At 42.4% G+C, this 23,249-nt stretch overlaps 3 protein-coding genes across 3 annotated transcripts; 2 read left to right on the forward strand and 1 right to left on the reverse strand.

Annotated features, from left to right (window-relative positions):
- Window positions 1–1,349: 1,349 nt before the first annotated feature.
- Window positions 1,350–13,668, forward strand: LOC139931244 (ectonucleotide pyrophosphatase/phosphodiesterase family member 7-like). Its single transcript, XM_071924693.2, has 6 exons — window positions 1,350–1,626; window positions 8,148–8,293; window positions 8,494–9,126; window positions 9,602–9,815; window positions 10,905–11,010; window positions 13,375–13,668. The coding sequence occupies exons 1-6, from the start codon at window positions 1,350–1,352 to the stop codon at window positions 13,448–13,450; spliced, it is 1,452 nt and encodes a 483-aa protein (XP_071780794.2). The 3' UTR covers window positions 13,451–13,668.
- Window positions 12,836–17,995, forward strand: LOC139931247 (DNA-directed RNA polymerase III subunit RPC4). The gene is made up of 9 exons (XM_071924696.2): window positions 12,836–13,209; window positions 13,688–13,918; window positions 14,044–14,090; window positions 14,212–14,366; window positions 14,608–14,732; window positions 15,191–15,299; window positions 15,451–15,734; window positions 15,931–16,083; window positions 16,434–17,995. Exons 2-9 carry the CDS (start codon window positions 13,730–13,732, stop codon window positions 16,575–16,577), a joined length of 1,206 nt encoding a protein of 401 aa, XP_071780797.1. The 5' UTR covers window positions 12,836–13,209; window positions 13,688–13,729; the 3' UTR covers window positions 16,578–17,995.
- On the reverse strand, window positions 17,843–23,145 carry tfam (transcription factor A, mitochondrial). Its single transcript, XM_071924691.2, has 7 exons — window positions 22,874–23,145; window positions 21,365–21,507; window positions 20,971–21,041; window positions 20,482–20,631; window positions 20,203–20,298; window positions 19,590–19,646; window positions 17,843–19,472 (listed from the first exon to the last, which is right to left on the reverse strand). The coding sequence occupies exons 1-7, from the start codon at window positions 22,957–22,959 to the stop codon at window positions 19,188–19,190; spliced, it is 888 nt and encodes a 295-aa protein (XP_071780792.2). The 5' UTR covers window positions 22,960–23,145; the 3' UTR covers window positions 17,843–19,187.
- Window positions 23,146–23,249: the final 104 nt, after the last annotated feature.

Below are 23,249 nucleotides of genomic sequence, written 5' to 3' on the forward strand. Positions count from 1 at the left end.
GAAAAATGTGTATTGATCACGCTGTAACAAAACTACAAAACGAAACCAACATGGAATCAATAACGACTAATGCAAACTGTGCAGCCTGGTCAGAATTTATCGGAGCAGACCCAGCTAGTGTGTGGCGTTGTGGTGTGTGGGCTAACGTTACTTTCATCTAAAATGGGCAAGTGCAAGTTCAACGAGATCTGGCTCGAGAACAGCCAATTTAGTGCTTGGTTGAAGCCGGTTGAAAACACATTTGAAGCCCGCTGCACCTTGTGCAAGAAAACGCTGAAATTAGGAACGATGGGTATAAAGGCATTAGAGTAAAAAAACAAAACATAAAGCCACCGTAAAAAGCCAGCAGCAAACGCCTGCCATCACCCAATATTCTGGAGCATCAAAGTCCAGATGCAACTCCTGCAACTCCGGTAAGCGACCTCCGGACAGCGTTTGGATCTACGCCAACATTAAAAGCGGAGGTGCTCTGGACTTTACACACGGATCTATAATATCCTATAATGCAATAAACAATACATATAATAAATAACTGTATATGTGTGTGAGCTGCTAGGGATTCACTGACTTGCTCACGGACACTTTGGTTTTTTGCTGACATGGGGCACAAATCATCTGGTTTAAGGATGGTGTCTTTAACTACTAGTCCATCCTGCTGCCCCAATATTTATTGTTATATATTTATTTATTTATTGTTAAAAATGCTCATATCCTTTGTACTTTTTTTGCCAGTATGGACGTGAAATAGGTCTTAAATTGCATTCATAATGGTCTTAAAAAGTCTTAAATTTAACTTGTTGAAACCTGCAGAAACCCTGTTTAAGAGAACAACCTCTTGGTTTTAAGTTATTACTTTTTTCATAAGCCCCAGCCTTCCCTCCTGTAAGTTCAGAAAGTTCAGCAACACACTCTCTCTCTCTCTCTCTCTCTCTCTCTCTCTGCTCTTTCACACCCACAAAAACACTCTCTCTCTATCCACGCAATCAATATGGAGTAGTTATAAAAGTATAAAAGTTGTGTTCTGTTCATGAGCAGATAAGCGCAGGCCAATATCCCATATTAAGTACAAACATTAATAAGGGGTGTATCCACTGAGATTGTAAGATATAAGAGATATAGTCTCACATTATTTGTCTCATACTGTGTGCATGATGCCAGTGTCAGTCATATCGTCACAGTTAAGAGAGCGGAGCAATGAGGGCTTCTCTTCTGAGATTAAGGATTGTAGTCAGCCAAATAAAAACGGTAGTGATTAAATCAGAGAGAAAGTAGACACTGGCGGAAAAAGTCAAAGAAAGTTGGAAATCAGTGGATTTTCAATTAAATCAATTAGATCTGAAGCCCCAGTCATGCTGCTGCTCGGTCTGGTTCTGGTCTGCCTCCTGGCCAGCTCTCCCTCTGCCGCTGCCCCATGGCAGGACTCTGTTTCTGGGCTGGGGTCGGTCTTCACTGGATCTTCCAGGAACAAGCTGCTGCTCATCTCCTTCGACGGCTTCCGCTGGGACTACGACCGAGACGTGGAAACCCCTAACCTGGACAGGATGGCCCAGGATGGGGTGAAGGCAGCCTACGTCACGCCACCCTTCCTCACCATCACCAGCCCTTCTCACTTCACCTTGCTCACAGGTAACAAAAACAGACAAAATAAGAAATAACACAGTCATCAATTTGAGGTAAACATACAAATATAATTTTCATGTACATTTATTACTATTTACATTTATTACTATTACTATTATTTATTACATTTGATACTTTAAGCCTGTCTTCCCACAAAGGGAAAATAAATATTTCTAGGTAGGCTTGTTCTCTGTAAAGCCCTTTGAGACATGCTTGTGATAAAGGGCTATACAAATGAATGAACTTGAACTTTATTTTAGTGCCATTTTTGACACCATTGATCACAAAATCCTAATTGATCGTGTAAGAGAAAATCTGGATGTATTCGATTTTGATTCATACTTGGAGTCAAAATATGTTTAAAGGCTGTAGTATTCCCAGTGGTCATGTCTTTGTGGTTTAAATTAGTGATACTGTAGTCAAGTACTGTAGGTGACTGAATTGAGAGAGGGTCACTTTGAACAGTTGCACTGATTTTTGTGTTGATTTGACAAGCATGTGAGAGGGCGTGAAGTGACAATCCTCAAGATCCTTGTTTGGTGTTTTGCACTCAATGTAGGCACTAGCTCAACATAATAATAAAGACACCCAATGTAAACTGTGGCTAACAAATGATAGCGAAACCTAGTCCAAAGAAAACAAGGCAAATCTGCATCGCTCCTCATTGGAAGGCAGTGCCTTCCAATCCCTGGAACAGCGATACTGCGGCCCAGTCTTCGAGCCAGACCTGGGAGTAGTGCTCAGCCCAAAGAAGGAGTGTGGGGCCGCTGCCTTACAACCTCACTACCTCACACAAAGTGAAGGGTAGAGCTTTGGTGCAATGTCTGTTGGGCATAGGGCAGGGGCAGGCTTAGACCTGATACACCTTGGCAAAGGAAACTGCCTCTCAGATTGTGGAATGTAACTTCCCTGGGGGTGGGGGCGGACCTGTGCTGGTGCGTGCGGGAGGTTAAGAAATGTCACCTAGTTATAGTCTGGCTCGCCTCCACACACAGTGTCGCCAGTGGAACCAGCCAAACTCCTTGATAGGGGGTGGTCTCTCACCTACTCAGGAGTTGTCTGGGTGAGAGGTGCCAGGCAGCGGTGGGGATACTCATAAGTCTCTTGCTGACTGCTGCATTTCAGGACTTTTTCCCACAGGACAAGAATGGCGCCTCAATGTGACTATGAGTTGAAAGGGAAATTGACTGTTGTTTGTGCATGTGCACCTAACTGCAGTTGAGAGTACGCAACCTTCTTGGAGATGGTGGGTGGGATGCTGGAGAAGGCTCCACCGATGGACTCCTTCTACTGGGAAACTTCATTGCTCACTTTGGCAAAAACTGGGAAATGTGAAGGGGCATGATTGGGAGGAATGGCCTACCTGATCTGAAACCGAGAAATACATTGTTATTAAACTTCTGTGCTAGCCATGGATTATTCATGACAAACGACCACATGGAGGCCCATACGTGTACTTGGCACAAGAGTGCTTTGAGCCAAAGGTTGAAGACTTTGTAGTTGTTTCATGAGACCTGAGGCCATGTTCTGGACACTTGGGTGAAGAGAGGACCGAGCTGTCAACTTATCACCATCTGGTGAGTTGGATCAGAGGGCAGGGGAGGCTGCCAGACAGACCTGGTAAACCTAACCATGTAGTGAGGGTTTGCTGGGTAAGCTTGGTGGAAGATTATTTGAATGATTTCAACTTTCCCCTCCAAATGGGCTTCTCCAATCCAAGAAGGGGGCTGTTGTTAAGTTGAGATTCAGCAGAGAGGTACCAGCACGCCAAAAGGCTGGAGCTGCTGCAGTCACAGAGGTGAAAGCCCAGGTGTAGGAAGAGTTTGGCTATGGAGAATGATGTTCAGTTGGCCTCAAAGACATTCTAGCAAACCATTTGGTGACTCAAGAGGGGAAGGCAGTACATCACCCAGGGCATTCTCTGCAAGGGCAAGGAAATGTTGGCCTCAACTGGTGATATTGTAGAAAGGTGAAAGGAACACTTTCAGGAGCTCCTAAACCTGACAGACATGCCTTCTGTTCAGAAGGCAGTGCTGGAGAGCAGTAGTTCTCAATCCTGGTCCTTGTGGTACCCAGAGCCCTGCTGGTTTTCATTCTAGTCATCTAATCACGGACTGATTTAGACCTGGGACATCAGGTGAATGTAATTAACTTCCTGGTAGGATGGAAACCAGTGTTGGAAATTAGCACCGGCCACCGGCCAAATGCTGGTGAATTTCTGAAGTGGCCGGTAACTTTGATCAACCTACCAGCCACGGTGGCCGGTTAGCTACGTCTCCTTCTGCATCTCGAGTCTCGACCAATCAGAGTAAGGTTCGGGCCACTGACCGCCAATTTGATTAGACGTGAAATTCAAATTCAAAGCTGCGTCTAGTCTGCCGCAAATTGCATCAGAAGAAGAAGAAAGAAATATGAAGGACTAATGTTATTTAAACAACAATGTGGCGTTACATTGCGGGTGTAAAGAGAGCGGCTGATGTAAGTACACCTACGCAAGAGGAGACAACAACTCTCGAACCAAAAGTTAAAAGGCGATTATTTTTAATGAGAAGTGGAGAAGAGCCGACAGTGGGGAGTTACGTGACTGGCTAGTTTTCGATGAGACTAGTCAGTGTTTTGCTCCCACTGTTGGCAACACGCGGAGAGAGAGACAGTAGCTGCGGTATGAGACTTTTTGTTTTTCATTCTGAATGAAATCATTCCGAAGGAAGATTGTCACGCAAGTGTTTACATGAGCGCTAAATATAACGATCGCATTGAGATGTGCGTTTACATGCTCCACAGTATGTAATCAGAATAAAAGTTTCTGACATGCGCAAAACACCGAACCACTTAACACGGGCTTATGTTTTTAAAAGATGGACCTGCGTTATTTATTTACTGCTGTTCTTTCTGATGAAGCAACAGTTTTATCACAACATACGACTCCATAAGTGTCAGAAAAAGACGTTTTGTTTTGCCCCCGCAATGATTGGGTCCATTTGTAATTTTCACCGCGTAACCCGAAACTGGCCCGGAGAGGACTTGATATAAAAACGGGCTGCACCGCCCACATCAAGCCCGAGCGCCCCGGGGTTAATAACAAGCACATCCATTCGAATCCTCCCGGAAAAATAGGGTAACGTAATTGACGTTACTTGCGTTAAATGCGCGAGCATGTGGCGAGATAAAGTGATCGGAATGAGTGTTTACATGACGAAATTTTTCGACCGGATTATGAAAGGGTTAAACCACCCCTCTCAAACGGAATGAAATTTCATTCAGATCGGCCAGTTTATTCTGATTGAAGCGTTTATATGAGGCATTTTTATTCTGATTGGGCTGCTATTCTGATTAAAAGGCTCCATGTGCCTAAGCAGACCACAGCAGTCTGTCTCTGTTAGTCTACCTGTCTGCCACTGAACCAGCCTGTGTCACATTGTGGCCGGTCTGTCAGCATTGTGAGCGAAGTCAGGCCACTGGGGCTCAAACTAGTGTGTGTGTGTGTGTGTGTGTGTGGTAGATTGTTATGAGTTTGTTAAAGTTTGATGTTAAAAGACTGTTAAGGTTCTGACTTAAAATGGATCTACAGTGCACCGCTGTTTGGGTGTCTGTATTTTGTTTTTGTGCATTTGAAGTGTGTGTGGTGTGAGGGAGAGAGAATTAAAAATGGATAACCATAGGTGAATATATATTAAATTAATACTTGTTATCTTGTTTTTTCAAAGCAAGACAAACGTTACACAAAATTAGTTACACACAAAAGTGCGATTACAAAATGGTGGCTGGTAAAAAATATGAGTGGCTGGTAGAATTTAGAACTTTTTCTTCCACCAGCCACTTTGGCTGGTGGAAGAAAAAGTTAATTTCCAACACTGATGGAAACCAGCAGTATTCTAGGTCTCAAGAACCAGGATTGAGAACCACTGCTGTAGGGTCTGATCCCATCTCGTTGGCAGAGAGGTCACTGAGGTTATCAGACAGTGGGAAGTAGTGCAGATGCCATGGGTGGACGAGATCCGTCCCAAAATTGTAAAGGCTCTGGATATCAGTGAGGTGTTGCGGCTGACATACTTCAAAATTGTTTGGATTTCATGCACAATCATTTTGGACTGGCAGACAGGAGTGGTGGCACCCATCTTTTACACAGCGGTGTGTTCCAGCTATCGAGGGATCACACTGCTCAGCCTACCAGGGAAAGCCTAGGCCAAGGTGCTAGAAAAGAGACTCTGGCCAATGAATTCATGGCGAGAAATATCCCAGAACATGGGTTTCAGAGAAACTCAACTATTTCTGTTGTTATTACTTCTGTGCTAACAAAGCACAACACTGCCATCTAGCATTTCGATGGTCTACGCACAGAACTATAAATGCTCGCACTGCCATAGACACCTGCACTGTAGCTGCGGTGACATCTTGACGTTGAGCCATAAATTAGCCTTCAGAGTGTGAATGCAGGACTAGAACCTGCCTGTGAATTTGACTTTACCAATGAGAACAACTTGGAGTCAGAGACTTGACCCCCTGACGCCTTACCTTCCACCAATATACGATCTTCAACTTCAATTCAAGGAGTTCCAATAGCGGCCACTAGGCCAGCTGTCAAAGGACACAAAAATCACAAGCTGCAGCCTCTCATCAAAGGCACAACCAAGTTCAACTAATGCCTCAAGTCTACAGAAACAGAATGGACTCAAGCCACGCGATCTTCAGTAAGCATAACCTGACTCAGTAGCGCTCATATCGGAAGAATCAGTTGACTTGAATGTGACTTGAATAATGTCTTATATAGGCTTATATAGGCCTACCAGTCTCCCCTTGCTCTCCTCTCCTTCCCTACTCAACCCTGCATGCCTGAGTTGTTTGCCATCAGACATGGCTTTCTGTCATTTCATCAATTTATTTTGTGCTTTTTTTAGTAGTGTGTAGTCAATAAATGTGTGTGAAATATTCCTTTGGCTCTTCTGTGTGGACATGTTTCTAGCTCGTACCTTCAGAATACATTCAGAAGTGCAATCATTTGAGATTATTTGAAGTCAACTTGATTTCAAAAAATAATTTCCCAGGTTAAATGGGTGGTGCCCCGATTGAACTGTTTTATGGAAGAAATTGATGATTGATATCCTAATCAATTCTAAATACTAGTTAATGAGTACGACCCGTAATCACAACTAATTTTCAAACCTAGAGAGCACACCCTCACCTAAGGCAATCCTGTCTACATTCGTTTTGTCAATTTGAAAAAAGCCTATGACTGTGGTTTGTTGCAGTCGGGATAAGATTCAGCACCTGTTGTGGATGATGTCATCCTTGTGGCTTCATCGGACTATGTTCTCTGATGTGCACTGGAGCAGTTTGCAGGTGAGAGTGCCACGGTCAGGATGAGGTTCAGCACCTCCAAGTCTGAGGCTATGGTTCTCTCCCGGAAAATAGTGGCCTGTCCCCTTCATGTGGGGTGTAAGCAGCTGCTCTAAGTGGAGTAGTGTAGGTATCTCAAGGTCTTATTCATGAGTGAGAGTAAAAGGGAGATTGTGAGATTGACCGCCGCTTAGATGCAGCAGCTGTAGTAATGTAGGCATTGTATTGGATCATGCTGCTAAAGAGAGAGCTGAGTCACAAAGCAAAGTTCTTGAAATTAGGCCATAGTGAGCTTTCTCTTCAGGGTGGCCAGGCTCTGACTCATGACAGGGTGAGGAGCTTGGCGATCTGGGAGGACCTCAGAGTAGAGCTGCTGCTCCTCCTTATTGAGAGGAGTCAGTTGCAATGCTATGGGCACCTGGTAAGGATGCCACCCGGCTCAGCCAACTGGGAGCAGATCCCAGGGCAGACCCAGGATGCAATGGAGGAAATACATCTCCCAGCTGGCCTGGGAGGACGAGCTGGAGGGACTACATCTCCCAGCTGGACTGCGAGGAGGAGCTGGAGGGACTATATCTCCCAGCTGGACTGGAAAGAGGAGCTGGAGGGACGACATCTCCCAGCTGGACTGGGATCATTGGGATCCCTCAGGAGGAACTGGAGGAAGTTGCTGGGGAAAAGAACATCTGCAGCAGATCAGTGTTGCTTGCCCTGATGCCCCTGAGCCAGATAATTGGCATGAAAATGGATGGATGGATTTATTCGTCCATCAATATAAAATGCATATTTAATTTATTCTAGGACTTCAATAATCAATTTCAAGAGTCACTACGCACTATGTTTTGATTGTCTCCACCCTGACACCTTTGCCATTTTAAAAGACACAATGAAGGTTTTGCAAATAGACAAGGGAGATGGAGCAGGAGCAGTGGACTAGTTTGCAGAAAGCAGCGGTGGTCAGTCTTATCGTTTAAGACGTGAGACTGAACAGAGTGAGTGACAAGCTCTGAATGCAATTTAATTGGATACCTTCTGCATAGTAATGTTGACATTCTGACAAAGATTGATGCCTGTTACCATGGCGTGGCCAATAACATCAATTCTGATTGTAAAATAGTCTAAAAATACTCAAATGTACTCCACTCAAGTCTGATGTGGTTATTTTCTTTTATTTTTCCCCTATTCATCAGGACGGTACATTGAGAATCATGGGGTAATCCACAACATGTGGTTCAACACCACCACTCAGGAGAAGAAGCAGTACTATATGACTCAGTTTGTTGATTCCTACTGGGACAATGGCAGCTTGCCCATCTGGATAACAGCACAGAGACAGGTGCTCTAGCTATGTATCTGTCTGTCTGTCTGTCCGTCCATCTGTCTGTCTGTATTTCTGTCAGTAGCCTACAATCTAATCTACCTATTTATTAAAGACTATATGGGATCTAACATTTTGGGTGCATTTTGGCATGTTGTTGGTGATTGCCTTCTCTTCAAAAATGTTTACATAGCAGTTTGTGCTTCATCCTCTCCCAGGGTCTAAAGGCAGGCTCCCTCCACTTCCCTGGCACAGCAGCCACCTACAAAGGACAGACTGTGGAGGTGAGGCAAGTGGAGCCTCCTTTCTACGACCATGCAAACGAGACAGACTGGAGGCTGAACATCGACAAGGTGATTGGAGAGTGGTTCCACCAACAGGACCTGGACTTTGTCTCCCTGTACTTTGGAGAGCCAGACACGGCCGGGCACAAATATGGACCGGATTCCCCGGAACTCCGGGAGATGGTCCAGCAAGTGGACCGCACTGTGGGCTACATCCGGGACAAGATCCAAGACCACGGCCTCACTGACCGACTCAACATTATCATCACTGCTGACCACGGGATGACCGCAGTGCTACAGACTGGAATGACTGAAAAGATCATCCTCTCCAGGATCCCTGACTTCAGCTTCAGAGATATCAAGTTCCAGCTGCTGGATTATGGTCCTTTTGGGATGCTGCTTCCCAAAGAAGGGATGCTGGAGAAGGTGTATCAGGCTCTGAAGGGAGGCCACCCCCACCTCCATATGTATAAAAAGGAGGAGATGCCAGCAAGACTGCACTACAGTAACCACCCTCGCCTCCTGCCCCTCATCCTCATCGCTGACCCTGGATACGTTATTAGTGGGGTGAGAGTGTGCACAATCAGGTCAAGTACATTTATTATCAGTTGGGTGAGAAAGTTCATTTTATTTTCCATCTGCAAGTCACACTCTTTGAGAATCTAGGTTATACCCATAATTGACATACTAAGAAAATTACAGATTGAGACTTTAAAGGTAATATTTTGATTATTAAGAATAAGACCTAGATCAAATGTGGTAACAGAATGGTGATTCTCTAGTTCAATGGGTAAACTTAAAGTGCAGAGCATGGCACCAGCACTGCCGGTGTTTCAGATCCCACTGGGTCCTCTTCAGATGTGACCTTTAGACAAATTTAAAGCAGAAAGTACCGTTCAGACGGCAATCAAGACTTCTGATGTCTTGATTGCCCTTTGTCCCTCCAGATAACTTACAAGTAAATTATTACATGATACTGTATCCTGATATACCTCATATCACACATCTTGCTAATAAATCTTTGGTTTCTGTGGCTGTATAGTCATTCCCACTGCAGAACAACAAAGGAGACCATGGCTTTGACAACGAAGTGATGGACATGAAGGCCATCTTCAGGGCAGTGGGGCCTGACTTTCAGAAAAACCTGATGGTGGGGCCCTTTGAGATGGTCGATGTGTACCCAATGATGTGCCATCTACTGGGGATAAACCCAGAGGTCAATGATGGACATTTGGACAAAACCAAGCACATGCTGGTCCCTAAGAAAGACACAGGAGGAGACAATGATAGTAAGATATCTACTGTGATTATTTCAGATGTCATTTTATTTTTTAGTCTGCAGTGCAACTTACTGTTAGGGCTGAACAGTAGTGCAAATTCTTATTGATTAACCAATATACAACACGATACGATACGGTACGATACGGTACGCTACGATGCGATGCAATGCGATGTGATTTGATGCCATGCGATATGATACGATAGGATTGCTATTTTGGGAGAGCACCTATATAGAAACCTAGCTAGGATGTTACAGTAAAAGGGGAGAGAGCAGGTATATCATCACGGTTATCAAATGGGCTGCTTCCATCACAGATTTGTTTTTGATTTTGTTACCGAGTCATTTCCAAGCATATTATTGGTCTCAACAACATTAGGCTAAAGGGATGGCTGACCATGCTGGCTTGAAACAGCCTGTTCAGCAGTTAAGAAACAGAATTATATCATCAAAAAAGCTTAAAGTAGCTTAATTATGACCATTACATCAAGCACCCAAACACCCAACTTCAGCTTGTGTACCTAGGCTTCTTCCTTCCATGTACCTAGGGCTCTAAAAGGTGGAAGAATGTGGTGTTGATGTAGCTGTAAATATAAAGGTGGGTAAACTATGACTTCCAGTGATCATCACAAGGCAAACCACCACCAATATAACTACAAATCAATTGTTTGTTTTTTCCCAGAAAAACATTATTCTGTGCCATTACGGTTTATGTCAACCTAAAAAGGTGGATGAACTGATTTGGGTTTACTGTCTAGATAAGAGATCCCAATCTAGTCATCAGGTGATTGTAATCACCTCATAACACGGTATATTACACCATCTAGCAGCTGTAAAGTCATTTCTTATCAACAGGTAAAAGGTTGTTTGGTCCATGTCTGTACATATTCAAGCAAGTCTAGTGACCCTATCTTCTCTGGTGTCGTTTGTAAAATCTGTGTATGCACCAGCCTCTTTGTCTTATGTCTGTCTTTCTGTGAGTAACCCTTTTTGTTTTTTAGTCTGGTGTTTGGTTGACTTTTTACTTGCCTTGCTGCCTGGTTGTCTGTCTCATCTGCCTGTTATCTGTCTGCTGTTCCAGAGAGGAATATCCAGTTGGAGGTGCTTGTCGGCCTGTCAGTACTGGCTGGGTTTCTTGTACTAGTGTTCATAGTGACCACTACCTGCATCATGTGTAAAAGGACCAAGGCATCATGAGGTGAATAATATGATTATATGATTGATAATAATGTTATCATCAAAACATGACACTTTTAAGCTAATCATTGCCAGGTCTCCCAGCAACCCTTACTCCTTTAATTTCTATGTTTTTGGTAAAATCTTTCTTTCTCTTTCCCCAGTTATGAAACCTGGTGTTGATGAAGAAGAGAAGAACATGACGCAAGCCAGTTTTTGATAATTTGGACAGACAATGTTTTTATTATCTTACACTAACAAAAGGCAGCAGTTCATGAGCAGCAAATTACAGTATGTTCACTGTAAGTGATGGAGGAGAACTTATTGGTTAATGCCAATAGAAAGTTGGTATGAAAAGAAACTTGAGATGTTGCCTTTTAGAGTCTTACTTGCTTATGATTTAATGTGTCTACATGGTGGAGAATTCAAGTTATTGTTACTCCACTACTATAATGCGGTTAGAAAGAAAAAAAAATATTCCTTCATGAAAAACCAATCATGAAAACTCAAAAGAGCTGATTTTTTCTTCCTATCTGCTTTGGCCAAACTAATTATGGAAAAGAATTACATTATCAGCACGAGAGGTGAAGCAGGGATGTAAAACGCGTTTTTATTGCTCCGTTGTTTCTACTTGCTGAAATGTGAAATGAACTAAGACAAACCGGTCTATGAGTTAGTGTGCGGCAAACCTAATATCTATTAACTATGCTTCTCCTGTATACCTGTCTACCTGTATCACTAGAGCTGGAATATGAGATATATGCACATTTACTTGCTCAGTATATATTTATGTGCTATGCTTTTAGCTGGGCATTGTGAGAGCCTCTAGCACCACCAGTTGACCATGTATCATATGGAAGAGTATATGACCCCCAGTGATATAATGGTAAATCAAAAGGTGGGTAAACTATATGGCACCTCAGTTGGTGAGCATCATGAGCCAAATGACCACCAATATAACCAGAAATTAATTATAAAAGCATAAATTTGTGACTTTTCCTTAAATGACCCTATCTTCATATAACTAACATCAGTTTGATACTACTTAGTATGAATGTATAGTATGGATTTCTGTCATAAAGCTTTATGTCAGCCTAAAAAGGTGGAATTGTATTCGGCAAATACAACATGGATAAACTGAATGACACTGGCATTGAATAAAAACCTGTATAGTATCCACGTCTCCTGGTTTGAGATAATACTAAGTCCAAACCTCATCCAGCAGGCTGCCATAACTTAACATAACTCAAAAACAAAAACTCTCTCTCTCTCTCTCTCTCTCTCACACACACACACACACACACACACACTGTCATTACAGGGTAGTTATAAAAGTGCAGTTGTCCTCTGTTCACGAGTAGAAAAGATAATATAGGCTATATATAATATCCCAATATCCCATGTCAAAGTTTTATCTTATGTCATCTTATCTAAATACAAACATTAAATGGAGGCATGTCTGCAGAGGTTGGTTGTGAGATAGGCGAGATAATAGTCTCATATTATTTGTCTCATATTGTGTGCATGAGGCCAGTGTCAGTCATGCTACTGCAGTTAAGAGAGACATAAGACATTGATTGTGCTCTGAAAATAAAGATTGCAGTCAATTCAAAAAGCTAGTGAATAAGGTACTGAGAAGATGCATTGGACTCGAATATGTATAGTTTACTGTCTATTGTATGGCTTGAAGTCCTCTTGCAAGTCCCCTCCCCAACCACACACACACACACACACACACACACAGTCTTATTAACAAAATCAAGACAAACATCGCCCCCATGCGGCTACAGACCATACAGCATATAGAACAACAACAAAAGCAGCACAACACGGAGGGAATTATCCATTTAGACTGGACAAATAAAACAGGCACCAAATCGGAATTATTGATACAACCTCATTCATTTGATATTGTAACGTTTTCTAACGTTTTAGCTCGACGCAGTGTGCGTGTGTTTTCAATTCACAGCACCAGGAAACTAAACGAACAAGAAGACCTGTCAAGGATGTACGGAAACGTATTTGTATGCGGCCTTTGTTAAGGCTACAAGGCAGTGCCTGGGAGCGAAATATAAATACCATTTCGTGTTATGAAGAAGATAGGATATTTTTGTCTCAACTATCCACACTTTGGTCAGCTGTGTGTTTTTCTGCCGCAGCCTCCTCTGGTATTATGAGTGTAAACAAAATGGAGGGTAAGAAGCTCTGTTTTTAAAAATTTACTGGCTTTCAACGACCTGTAGCTTGGTTTAGCGTTTTCGTCGTGGGCTTGAGTCATAGACTGTTAAAAGACTGTAATTCGGTTGTAGTTTAAAGTGTGTGTGTGTGTGTGTGTGTGTGTGTGTGTGTGTGTGTGAGAGAGAGAGAGAGAGGGAGAGAGAACGAGTGGAGGAGAATAGTGAGATTCGGGAGTCGCGCGTCAAGCTAGCTCACTAGACAGAATGATCTTACCTTCAAAATAAAAGCATAAAGTTTGTCCCAAGGTTTTGTTCATGTGCACAACAAATGTATCAAACTACTCAATGTAGTTATTCCACTATATACATGTGTGAAGCTATAGCCGAAAAAACAACATTATGCTATGTTGTTGGTGTTGTCTTAATTCTGGCTGACGTGACAGTGGTAGATTTGGGACACTCCCCCCCCCTCTGATTTCGGATGTTTTGGTCCAAGGAATTGCCCAATCTCCAAACTAATAATTCAGCATACCACAAAATGACCGACTCGGGGGATGCGGACTGTGTTCCCGGGTCCTCTGGCCTCAGCAGCGGTGGCGGGCTGAGTTTTCCCCCGGGCAGAGGGCTCCCGGGCCGGTCCAGGGGCCTGTCCTCCCCCCCTCCACCTGGAAGACTGACCTCCCTCAGATCCAGGGACCTGACGCTGGGAGCCTTCAAAAAATCAAAGGTAATTGATGTTTTGTGCCAGTAGCCTATTCAATAGGGATGGAACGTATATCGAAATTCAATATATCGCAATACAGAAATGTGACAACATGTATTGTGGGCTCCCCACTTTTTTCTCCCTGACAGAAAACCTTTGAGCCAAACATCAAAGCTGTGAGGAAAAGCAAGGATGAGTGAGTGACTGTCAATAAGGCAATTGTCATGTTTTATGTGTGTTTTTAACATCGCACATTTTAGCCTGCTATAGGTTTTTTTCATTGAGCATAAACTTTGTCATATTCGGTTCTTTTCCAGGTTACGGGAGGAGATCCACATGGCACCGAAGAAGGAGAGAAGAGAGCGGGAGGAGAGGAAAAGAGAGAACAGAGGGAGGAGGAGAGAGAGGCCTCAGACCATCCAGTCTCACTCCATCTTCGAGCAGGGTCCCGCCGACTCCATACGCAAAACAGGTTCACACATTACTGTTCTTTTCTTTTCTGTCTTCAGTGAGATGGTAACATGCAGATTGGAGTTTTTGACTTTTTCATATTCAGTTCTAATCTTTTCATCATTGTGACGGATTGTTGAAAAGTGTCATTTCAGTTTCGTTTATCTTCTCTCTCCCATCCTCCTTTCACCACCCGTTCCACCAATAAATAAACAAATGAATGAATCAATTAACTCAGTCACTCTCCTCTCCTCCCCTCCCAGCCTGGCGTGGTGCTACAGATGTGTGTGACTCCACAGCCTCCCCTGTATGTAAATTTGTTAAGAAGGAGAGGAGAGAATCAGAGGAGGATGAGGACGAGATACTCAGTAAACTGCAGCGAGATGATGTGAGTACTTACTGCTGTCTGCTATACCTTGACATCACATTTACACACTGAACGCGCTTCACACCTAGTTAGTTTTAGAGCAGTCATTCTATGACCATGCTATATCTATTTTACTTGGATATTACTTAGTTATTGCCAGTCATTACTGCGTAATTAATGGCCTGTAATTTAAAGGGTTACCTCAATTATTTGTCTAAAATCTCATTCCACAAACAGTGGCATAATGCTTCGTTATACTCATTGCCCCTTTAATTTTGTTAACTTTCCTCTATTGCACTTTGTAACTTTGTCTTGAACAGTGCTTTAAAAATGATGATGATGATGCTGATGATGATGATGATTATTATTATAAACAACACCAACAACAATACTAGTACTAGTACTACTGTTAATAAAAATAATAATAATGATCAGCTCATTTGAGTTTAATAATTGATATTTTGTCTTCCCAACTACAGTTTATAGATGACCCAGGTCTGAGGAACGATGCCAAACTGAGACCCATTCAGCTACCTCTGTGTCAGTCCAGCAGCTTCATAAGGACAGAAGCATTGACAACCACAACATGTAAGAACCTCACCTCTTGCTAAAGTTGATCTTTTATATTATTGTCATTATATTAACATGGTTATATTACGTGGTTATTAATGAGGCTGCTGCAAGGCATGAATACCTGTTTCTGCCAGGTGAAAAGGTGTTTTTGTTGTCGTTCTGGCAGGTAAAGAGGACCCTCCACTCTTCAGGACGCCGTCCTCCGTACCTCCAGGTAGAGGGGTCCAGAGCGCGGCGGAGCTGCCCAGGCCAGAGCAGCCGTCGCTGGTCCAACTCTTCCAGGATCTGAGCCTGTCGGGTGGGGAGGAGCTGTTCTTCATCCAGCTGCCTGACTGTATGCCTGGCAGAGCGTCTGTCAAGGCCGACTCTGGCGTCGGCCCTACGACGGAGAAACCAGGCAAGAAAGAAGGCAAGGCAGAGGACAAGAGGGCCGCGCATCTAAAAGCACAAGTGAGTTAATACAGTGAACAATCACCTGTGTTAGCGACACGTCTGGTGTTGCTTTTCTGCTTTAGAGGCCAATACTTTAACCAGAACATAATGTGTCGTCAAGATTTGTTGACAGATAATTGCTAAGCTCATATTGGTCAAACCCTATTCTGAACCGGTTGTGTTGAAAAGTAACACTCTCTCTCTCTCTCTCCAGGAGTCTGTGGTTAAGGAGGACTGTCCTGTGCTGTCCGACTTCCCAGAGGGCTTTCTGGGTAAACTCCAGATCAGGAAGTCAGGCAAGGTGGAGCTGAAGCTGGGTGACATTGTCATGGACGTTTCTGAGGGAGCCGCATTCTCATTCCTACAGGTGTGTATGAGTGTGTATCATATATGATGCATATATGATGTTGCTACATTGGACTACTGCAGTACTAGACAGTCATTACTGTTAACCAACTACGTATAGTACATTGGACTGCTGTAGTACCAGACAGTCATTACTATAGCACACTGGACTACTGCCTACCAGATACTCACTACTGTTACCGACTGTGGTACTCTGGACTACTGCAGTACTAACTCATTACTGTTAGAAACCATGGTACACTGATAATATCTCTTTCTTATGCACTTGTTTTACTTTGCCAAATAAAAGCGATTCTGACAACTAGGCCACCCTGCCACAATTAAAATTGAATCTTCTCCTTCCCCTTGCAGCAACTGGTTTCTGTGCGTCTGTCTGACGGTCGAACCGGAGACATGACGGTGTTGGGGAACGTCCACCACAAACTGGTCTTGTCTCCTGACTTCCAGGCTCTGCTCCGAGAAGCTCCAACAAAGCAGCCGCAAGGACACCGATAATCTGTCTGCTGCCTGCTACATGCTAACCCGACCCAGGCATAAGCTACAGACTTTTTTCTACAGGAAGGAAGGACATTTCTACTTTGACTTGAACACAGAGACAAGCCCTGGACACTGTTACATAAGCATTGATGACACAAAGTATAGATGGCTGACTTCTCATTGAGAGGAGAAGATACTATCCATACTGCACACTCCAGCACAGCGCCTATCAGGATTGTGAGATGGGTCTAAAATATTTTTCTAATATTTTTCCATCACAAGTTGGTCTGTCCTCTTGACCATTACGCTCCAGTCCACAACTCTCCAACACACCAGCTATCAGGACAGATGACTCATACTGGGACGACCCATGTGGATGTTTGTGCTGGTCTTGAATTTAAAGGCTCTTATCCAAGGATGAAAAGCACAGGAACAACCAAAGTACTAATGATTGTATTTTAGGTGCATTCAACCGACCGTTCATATTTGCCCAGTGAAACAGACCAAAACTGTGGTCCCTTATTGATTTCACCTATTACATCCATTTTAATAATGAAGGGCAGGTGTACATGAACAGAAAGAGACGGTTAAATTAGAATCTTTTACATCTCGAGACAATTGAAACATGGATAAAAGTGGCAGCCACTTAATATTAAGACTGTGGTCCCAATATTTTGTAGACTATTCTCTTACCATGTTGGTAATGTGTTGGGGTAAAGACACATTTTGGCACAGACTGATACTGTCCAAAACAAATTTGGACTGCTACACAGCAACCGCCAATGCACTGATAATGTATACAATGGCATTTGTAACTTTTATACTGTTTCATTAAGAAAACTGGGGTCAAGTAGTATTTTCAGTGTAGCTGTCAGGTTTGGTTCTTTGCGTGAACCTGATTCGTCCAGCCACAATTTAGTTTTAGTTTTTCAATCAATCAATCATAAAAAAGTACAAATTTACTACAACTGTTTTTTATCAGGTTAATTAGACTAGTGAAACAAACACTGGTGTTCTCTTTTTTCATGATACTCCATTGACTATAAGTATTTATCATATACTACTTGACCCCATTTATCAGTCTGTACATAGGATTTGCCTTTTTTTGTTGGTCTTTTATACTGTGTGCTTTCTTATAAACTTCGTTGATTTTTTGTATACAATAGTGCTCATTTTTTAAAAGAAAAGTTTTAATTGCACTACAGAGACCATAAAGAGGTCATTTTGTAGAAAAGTGTAGGTAAATGTTTATTCAGTAAAACGATACAAAATACGTACTTAATGCAGTCTGGTTATACTAAATACATTCTAGAAGCAAAAGGAACTGTCAATACTGTAACTGTGTTCTTCATAACTTCACAAAAGACCCATGACTTGAAAAAATCATGATATGCAGTTTGATACTAAGATTAACAGCTGATACTGGCCAGATTTACTTTGACATGAAGGATGTTTGCCTTATTGTGTCACAAAGAGAAACAAGGAGAAAAAGTATGGAATGAGATTTTTGCCGGTTTAGATAAACCATAAACTGATCAAATCCACATATTTCCTCTGTAATATGTCAAAACATGGGTGTCATTTCCCCTACCTCCACTTCACAGTTAGTAAGTGCTGTGTATTTATTGGACAAGATACAGTATTTTTCAGTTGATATTTAGAGGGGATGTGACCCAATACGCCACTCGACTCAGCAAAACATAATTCTTTGGATGAAAGCGCTCTGAAAGAAAGCTTATCCTTTTATGATCGACAAAAAACGCCAATGTTTTATTGCAGTCAACAAAAAAAAACATCTCATATGAGCTTGATTGGAGCAATGCATAATTTTATAGTACTTGTGTTCAAAAACTGTCAGCTGAGAGTATTATTATACTGGATTTTGCCCGGACTTATGCCATAATGAATGACAAATATTTCACAGTTTGAGGTTGCTACTGTACAAGCTTATGACGCACTACGACGATGCACAACTGCTCAACACTACAGCCAGTGATGGAAAGAGTTTGGTCAGGTTGCATTTATGAGAACTGTATTGCTGAAAAATCCAACATCCAAACTCTTTCAATCAACGTTTTAGCATGAAATACAAAAAAAAAAAACATAGAACCGCGTGGTTGTTCTTGGGACGGCAACTCTAACCTTTACATTCCCTCAAGTATACTGTGGTTACGTTCAGGGCGATGAAACCTTTTATTTTGAAACATTGCAGACAGAAATGTACAAAGCAGAACCTGTGCCTGTTTTTGAAGACCTCCTCCAATCATCTATCGCATCATTCAAGTGCCTACAAAAAAATCTGAAAACACTCCATCTCTCTGCCTGGTACAATCCCAGTCAATATCATTTCTGGGATGTATATCTGTAGCTTTTTCAATGGATGTGAATGAAAATCATTTTTACAGGAGAGGGGCTTCAACAAGCATCAAGGAATCATTCCAGCTCTACACAATTTTCCATCTGAATGTTAATAAAAGTTTTGCCCTGTTGAACCTAAGACGCGTTCATGACAACTGGGAAGTTTACGAAGGAAAAACAAGGAGAGGACAGCGTTGGGTCCGAACCTTTCCCGTTTCCAGTTGTCACGAACGCACTTTAGCTCCTCTCGTCTCAGTAGATAAACACGTCTTATGCCTTCTTCGTACCCTTAACAGTCTTTGCTGAGCTAGATTTCATGGTTTTCCCGGCTGTTTTCGACGTCCCCGACGCCTTCTTGGCCGCTTTAGCTTTAGGCTTCGCCTTCTTCGTGCCTTTCTTGGCCGCCGTGGTTTTTTTTACAGTAGCTTTTTTCCTGGCGGCCAGCGTTTGCTCGCGGAGGAGGTCGTCTCGTCCGATCTCCACCATGTGGTCCTCCCACGACTTCATCTCGTTCTTGTAGCGGATCTTGTCATCCTCGGCTAGCTGTGTGTACACCTGAGACACGGAAAGAGAGGAGAGGGGATTTGAGGGGAATTTCTGGTTTCATGTACATGCAGCGGCAATGGAAATCTATATGAAATACAGTAATTCATAAGTGATTGTGTGTTCAACCTGTCTCTGATGGCTGAACAGATTTCTCCAGTCCTCCATCAGTGACTTCATCTTTGCCTGAATGACAACATCAACATCATTATTATTAGCAATATTATACAATAATCTTTGTTGTCCATAGGCATGGAGATTCTTTTTTGCAAGGCAGGCACACAAATCATTTACATGAAAACCAATACATTTAGTTGTGGATATCACTGGGAAAATAAATACTGGTTCCAACACTTAACTGACTTCAATTTTTGGTCAACTTCGGAAAAACGTTTTTTTAAATTCAGGTTCAAATTTTTCAGTAGAGTGAGTAGAAGGGCAGGTAGACTTTACATGATTGTAGGAAGGTATTGTACACTCTACACAATATGGTAGACTTTTCTATCTACACAAAAATGTCACAGAAGGGGGATGCAAATGCTTAATATTTACTCTGAATATTGAGATTTTCTCTCACACACAACTTGATTTGTAGACCAGGGAATCTGCACCACAATACTTTGTTTAGGAGGAAAACACTACTATAAATGTGTGTATTCCTGGTACAGTAAGGCACTTTGGATAAATGCGTCAACCAGATGGCCAGTGTTAAATGTGGTGATCCTGTGCCGCTGTCACCGACCTGCATACTGATTCCTCTGGCCTCCTCAAAGTGCTCCGACATGAAGATGTTGAAGGAGGAGCGAGGGCGTTTGGGCTTCCCCAGGCTGGTCAACTCCTGAACGAGAGACAGAGAGGGAAGAGAGAGAGACGATGACATGAAGAGGGTGAAGTCAAGCCACCTGACTGTTACTGAATCCTCACTGATTAATTCCTCTGCACTTAAATCCATCGATTCATTTTTCCTGACAATGATCTTGGGTCTAAAATCATCATATCTCTCTCTTTCCCTGTCTCTTACCCTCTTCTTGCGGATGGCCTTCCTTTTGGCCATCCTCTGCCTCTTCTCCAGAGCTTGCTGTTGGAGCTGTACCGGGGTCAGCTGGGCCTGGTACCGCTGGAGGTCCACTTTGAACTGCTCCCGGGCCCGAACAGACGCCTCCTCAAATGGCTACAGGGGGGAGAGAGAGCTTCAGTGACGTTTCTTAAAGCTTAACACAAGCTTTGGTCACAGCATTAGACTGAAACACTGAGCTTGCACTCACAAATGGAAGAACTTGCATTAAGTGCAACAGCAGAATAAGTCAATAAACACAAATTCCATAATTCCTAGGCACCAAGTAATAAAGAAGAACAACAGTGGATAGACCAAGGCACTAACAGGTGATTCCAACTGAAGCCATCCATATTAGGAATGTATCCACTCATTGTACAATAAAGTATTTTGGATAAAAGCATCCACCAAATGGCATTTACACTGCAAATGTTTAGAAGTAGATGTTGGAAATACCCGTTTTTGTTCTGGGTTCATCGTTCTCCACTGTTGAGCGATCCTCCTGATGATTTCCACCGATTTGATTTCTGAAGGGAAACAATAACAAGATTGTCGTCACCATTATGATTCTGTCATGTTCATGACTCCAGATCCAAGAAATCTCAGACAGATCTACTTCAGGTATTTCCTGTGCATTTACATTTTATTGTGATTTTAATGTGTTTTCCGAGTAATTTTTGTATTTTTACTGTTTTGTCATCCTTTATCTTACCTTATCTTTTATTATAGCTATCATTACTGCCATATCAGTACAACACGGTCAGGAAATCGTCGTTAGACATACACATTACTGACACACATAATAAAAAAACAGCAGCATCAAAAAAAGCATCAAATGTTTTAAATCTACCTGGGTATTGTTTGGTAACGAGGGGCTGCTGTTGCTGAACAAATCTCATGTATCCATTCAGAGGTCTCTTTGGAGGGCTGCTGGCTTGAGAGCTCAGACACTTCACCGTGCTGAGGTATGGAGCAGGGAGCACACTGGTACACCTAGAGCACACACACACACACACACACACACACAATAAATACTCAAGATGTAGACTGAAGTGGGCCACCTAAGTGTTTAATATGCAGATAAAACCCTAGCATTCATGCTCTCTTGTATAGAGAGAACTTCACACCAAACTCCATTCAAAAATCTGGCAATTCTATGGTGCCTTGCTTATCAGCAAAACTACATAACTGTTAGAACATAACTCCACACATTCTACAAAATCATTAGCCGGCACTCTTCAGTTCGGCATACTTTAAATACACCAAGCAGCACATTTTATTTTTTTTTTAATCAAAAGTTTTAGAATTGGTTCGCCTCTTATTCCTCCAATCGTCTTCCACCAAAATGCAGTTTGGGCTGATTTTATTGAAATTAACTGCTGCTTACTGGATCATCTCTATGCCGAATTTACCAGGAGACTCTACCGAATCGTAATCGATGTGAAGCCATGTTCTACCAGGTGTGTACATTTGCGGATAAGCAAAGCAAAATTAAACTGCTACATTTTTGAATAGATTCGTTGTAGCATTTCTCCACATAAGAGAGCACAAGAGAGAAGGACATGAGAGAGAGAGGACATGCACATGTACAAGGAAATTGGATTTCTATTCCAATCTCTCTCTAGCTCTCTCCACATGTGCATTAGTTACAATGTAATGAATCCGTCTGGACTATGGCTAATATTATCTTTTCTATTACAAATAGCTATAATAAGGCCAATACGACTCACACAACACGTCAGGCAAATCTGTCCATTCAAACTTGAACGACACAAACGTCGGTGGCAGCCATGTAACAATAAAGTTAATCTGGATTGAAATTTGGCAGGCCATGAGGTGGTTATATTTAGTTGGCTGATTAGCCATTAAACGCTGACAATAATACAACAAAATAATTAAATTAGCACCTATACCAGGGATGTAATGGAGGGTAAACCCCCCTAAACTCAGTTTACCCACCTTTTTATTTGCAGAATAGAGTTAACCACCTTTTTAATCTGATATAAACTGTTGATATGAAGAGAATACATCACACTAAGTAGGGTCGAACTAGTAGGCTAAATGGGGAAAATTATAAGCATATAAAAGTATAAGGGGAAAAGGCATATGTTAACCAATGTCAGAAAGTGACTGATTTTTATTAACAACAGTGGTTGACTGGAGGTCATGGTTCACCCATCTTTTTATTTACCACTACATCACTGACCCATATCAACCTCTCAAAACCACGTTTAATAAGATATCTTATTTCTGATGATAACAATAGGAGCTGCAATATCTGTAATAACAACACAGCAAGTTAAAGCTAGCTGACTAGCTCTCTCGACAACCGACGGTAAAGTAACTTGAGGTTAGCTACCTTGCCAAAGTAGTTCTGCACGACAAGACACTGAAGGACTTGGCCAACAGGCTAACACCAGTCGTCATTAAGCTGAAAGGAGCCATGTCTACATGAATTAACCTAAAAAACGTTACGCAAAGTAAGAAAAGACAGACTTCTTGTCCAAGTCGATCAACGGGTTTATATTTTCATGCATTAGATAGTTTTACGTCAGTCCAGGCCTCGTCTTTCTCCCCTCTGCTAGCATGCATACTGCAGAAGGCGCCTTCTGTCTCTCCCGGTGGATTGTGGGAGAAGGTCAGAGCCAGAGAGTATCCAGGCGAAGCGAGATGTTTCACTCCGGCTCACTTCCGTCTTCGCTTAAATCCTGTTGGACAGGCTAGACAGAAAGGCA

Source organism: Centroberyx gerrardi, chromosome 20 (genome assembly GCF_048128805.1).
Source record: "Centroberyx gerrardi isolate f3 chromosome 20, fCenGer3.hap1.cur.20231027, whole genome shotgun sequence".
Taxonomy (NCBI): domain Eukaryota; kingdom Metazoa; phylum Chordata; class Actinopteri; order Beryciformes; family Berycidae; genus Centroberyx; species Centroberyx gerrardi.

What these genes read in the sequence shown, in the direction of transcription:
- tfam (XM_071924691.2), bottom strand. Translation starts at nt 22,959, where the DNA reads ATGGCTCCTTTCAGCTTAATGACGACTGGTGTTAGCCTGTTGGCCAAG. An exon ending in TGCAGAACTACTTTGGCAAG is followed by an intron (nt 21,508 to 22,873) that starts GTAGCTAACCTC and finishes TGTGTGCTCTAG; the next exon opens with GTGTACCAGTGTGCTCCCTG. An exon ending in TGAACCCAGAACAAAAACGG is followed by an intron (nt 20,632 to 20,970) that starts GTATTTCCAACA and finishes TCCCCCCTGTAG; the next exon opens with CCATTTGAGGAGGCGTCTGT.
- LOC139931247 (XM_071924696.2), top strand. Translation starts at nt 13,730, where the DNA reads ATGACCGACTCGGGGGATGCGGACTGTGTTCCCGGGTCCTCTGGCCTC. An exon ending in GTGAGGAAAAGCAAGGATGA is followed by an intron (nt 14,091 to 14,211) that starts GTGAGTGACTGT and finishes GTTCTTTTCCAG; the next exon opens with GTTACGGGAGGAGATCCACA. An exon ending in CGACTCCATACGCAAAACAG is followed by an intron (nt 14,367 to 14,607) that starts GTTCACACATTA and finishes CTCCCCTCCCAG; the next exon opens with CCTGGCGTGGTGCTACAGAT.
- LOC139931244 (XM_071924693.2), top strand. Translation starts at nt 1,350, where the DNA reads ATGCTGCTGCTCGGTCTGGTTCTGGTCTGCCTCCTGGCCAGCTCTCCC. An exon ending in CTGGATACGTTATTAGTGGG is followed by an intron (nt 9,127 to 9,601) that starts GTGAGAGTGTGC and finishes GTGGCTGTATAG; the next exon opens with TCATTCCCACTGCAGAACAA. An exon ending in GTGACCACTACCTGCATCAT is followed by an intron (nt 11,011 to 13,374) that starts GTGTAAAAGGAC and finishes TGTGTGTGAGAG; the next exon opens with AGAGAGAGAGAGGGAGAGAG.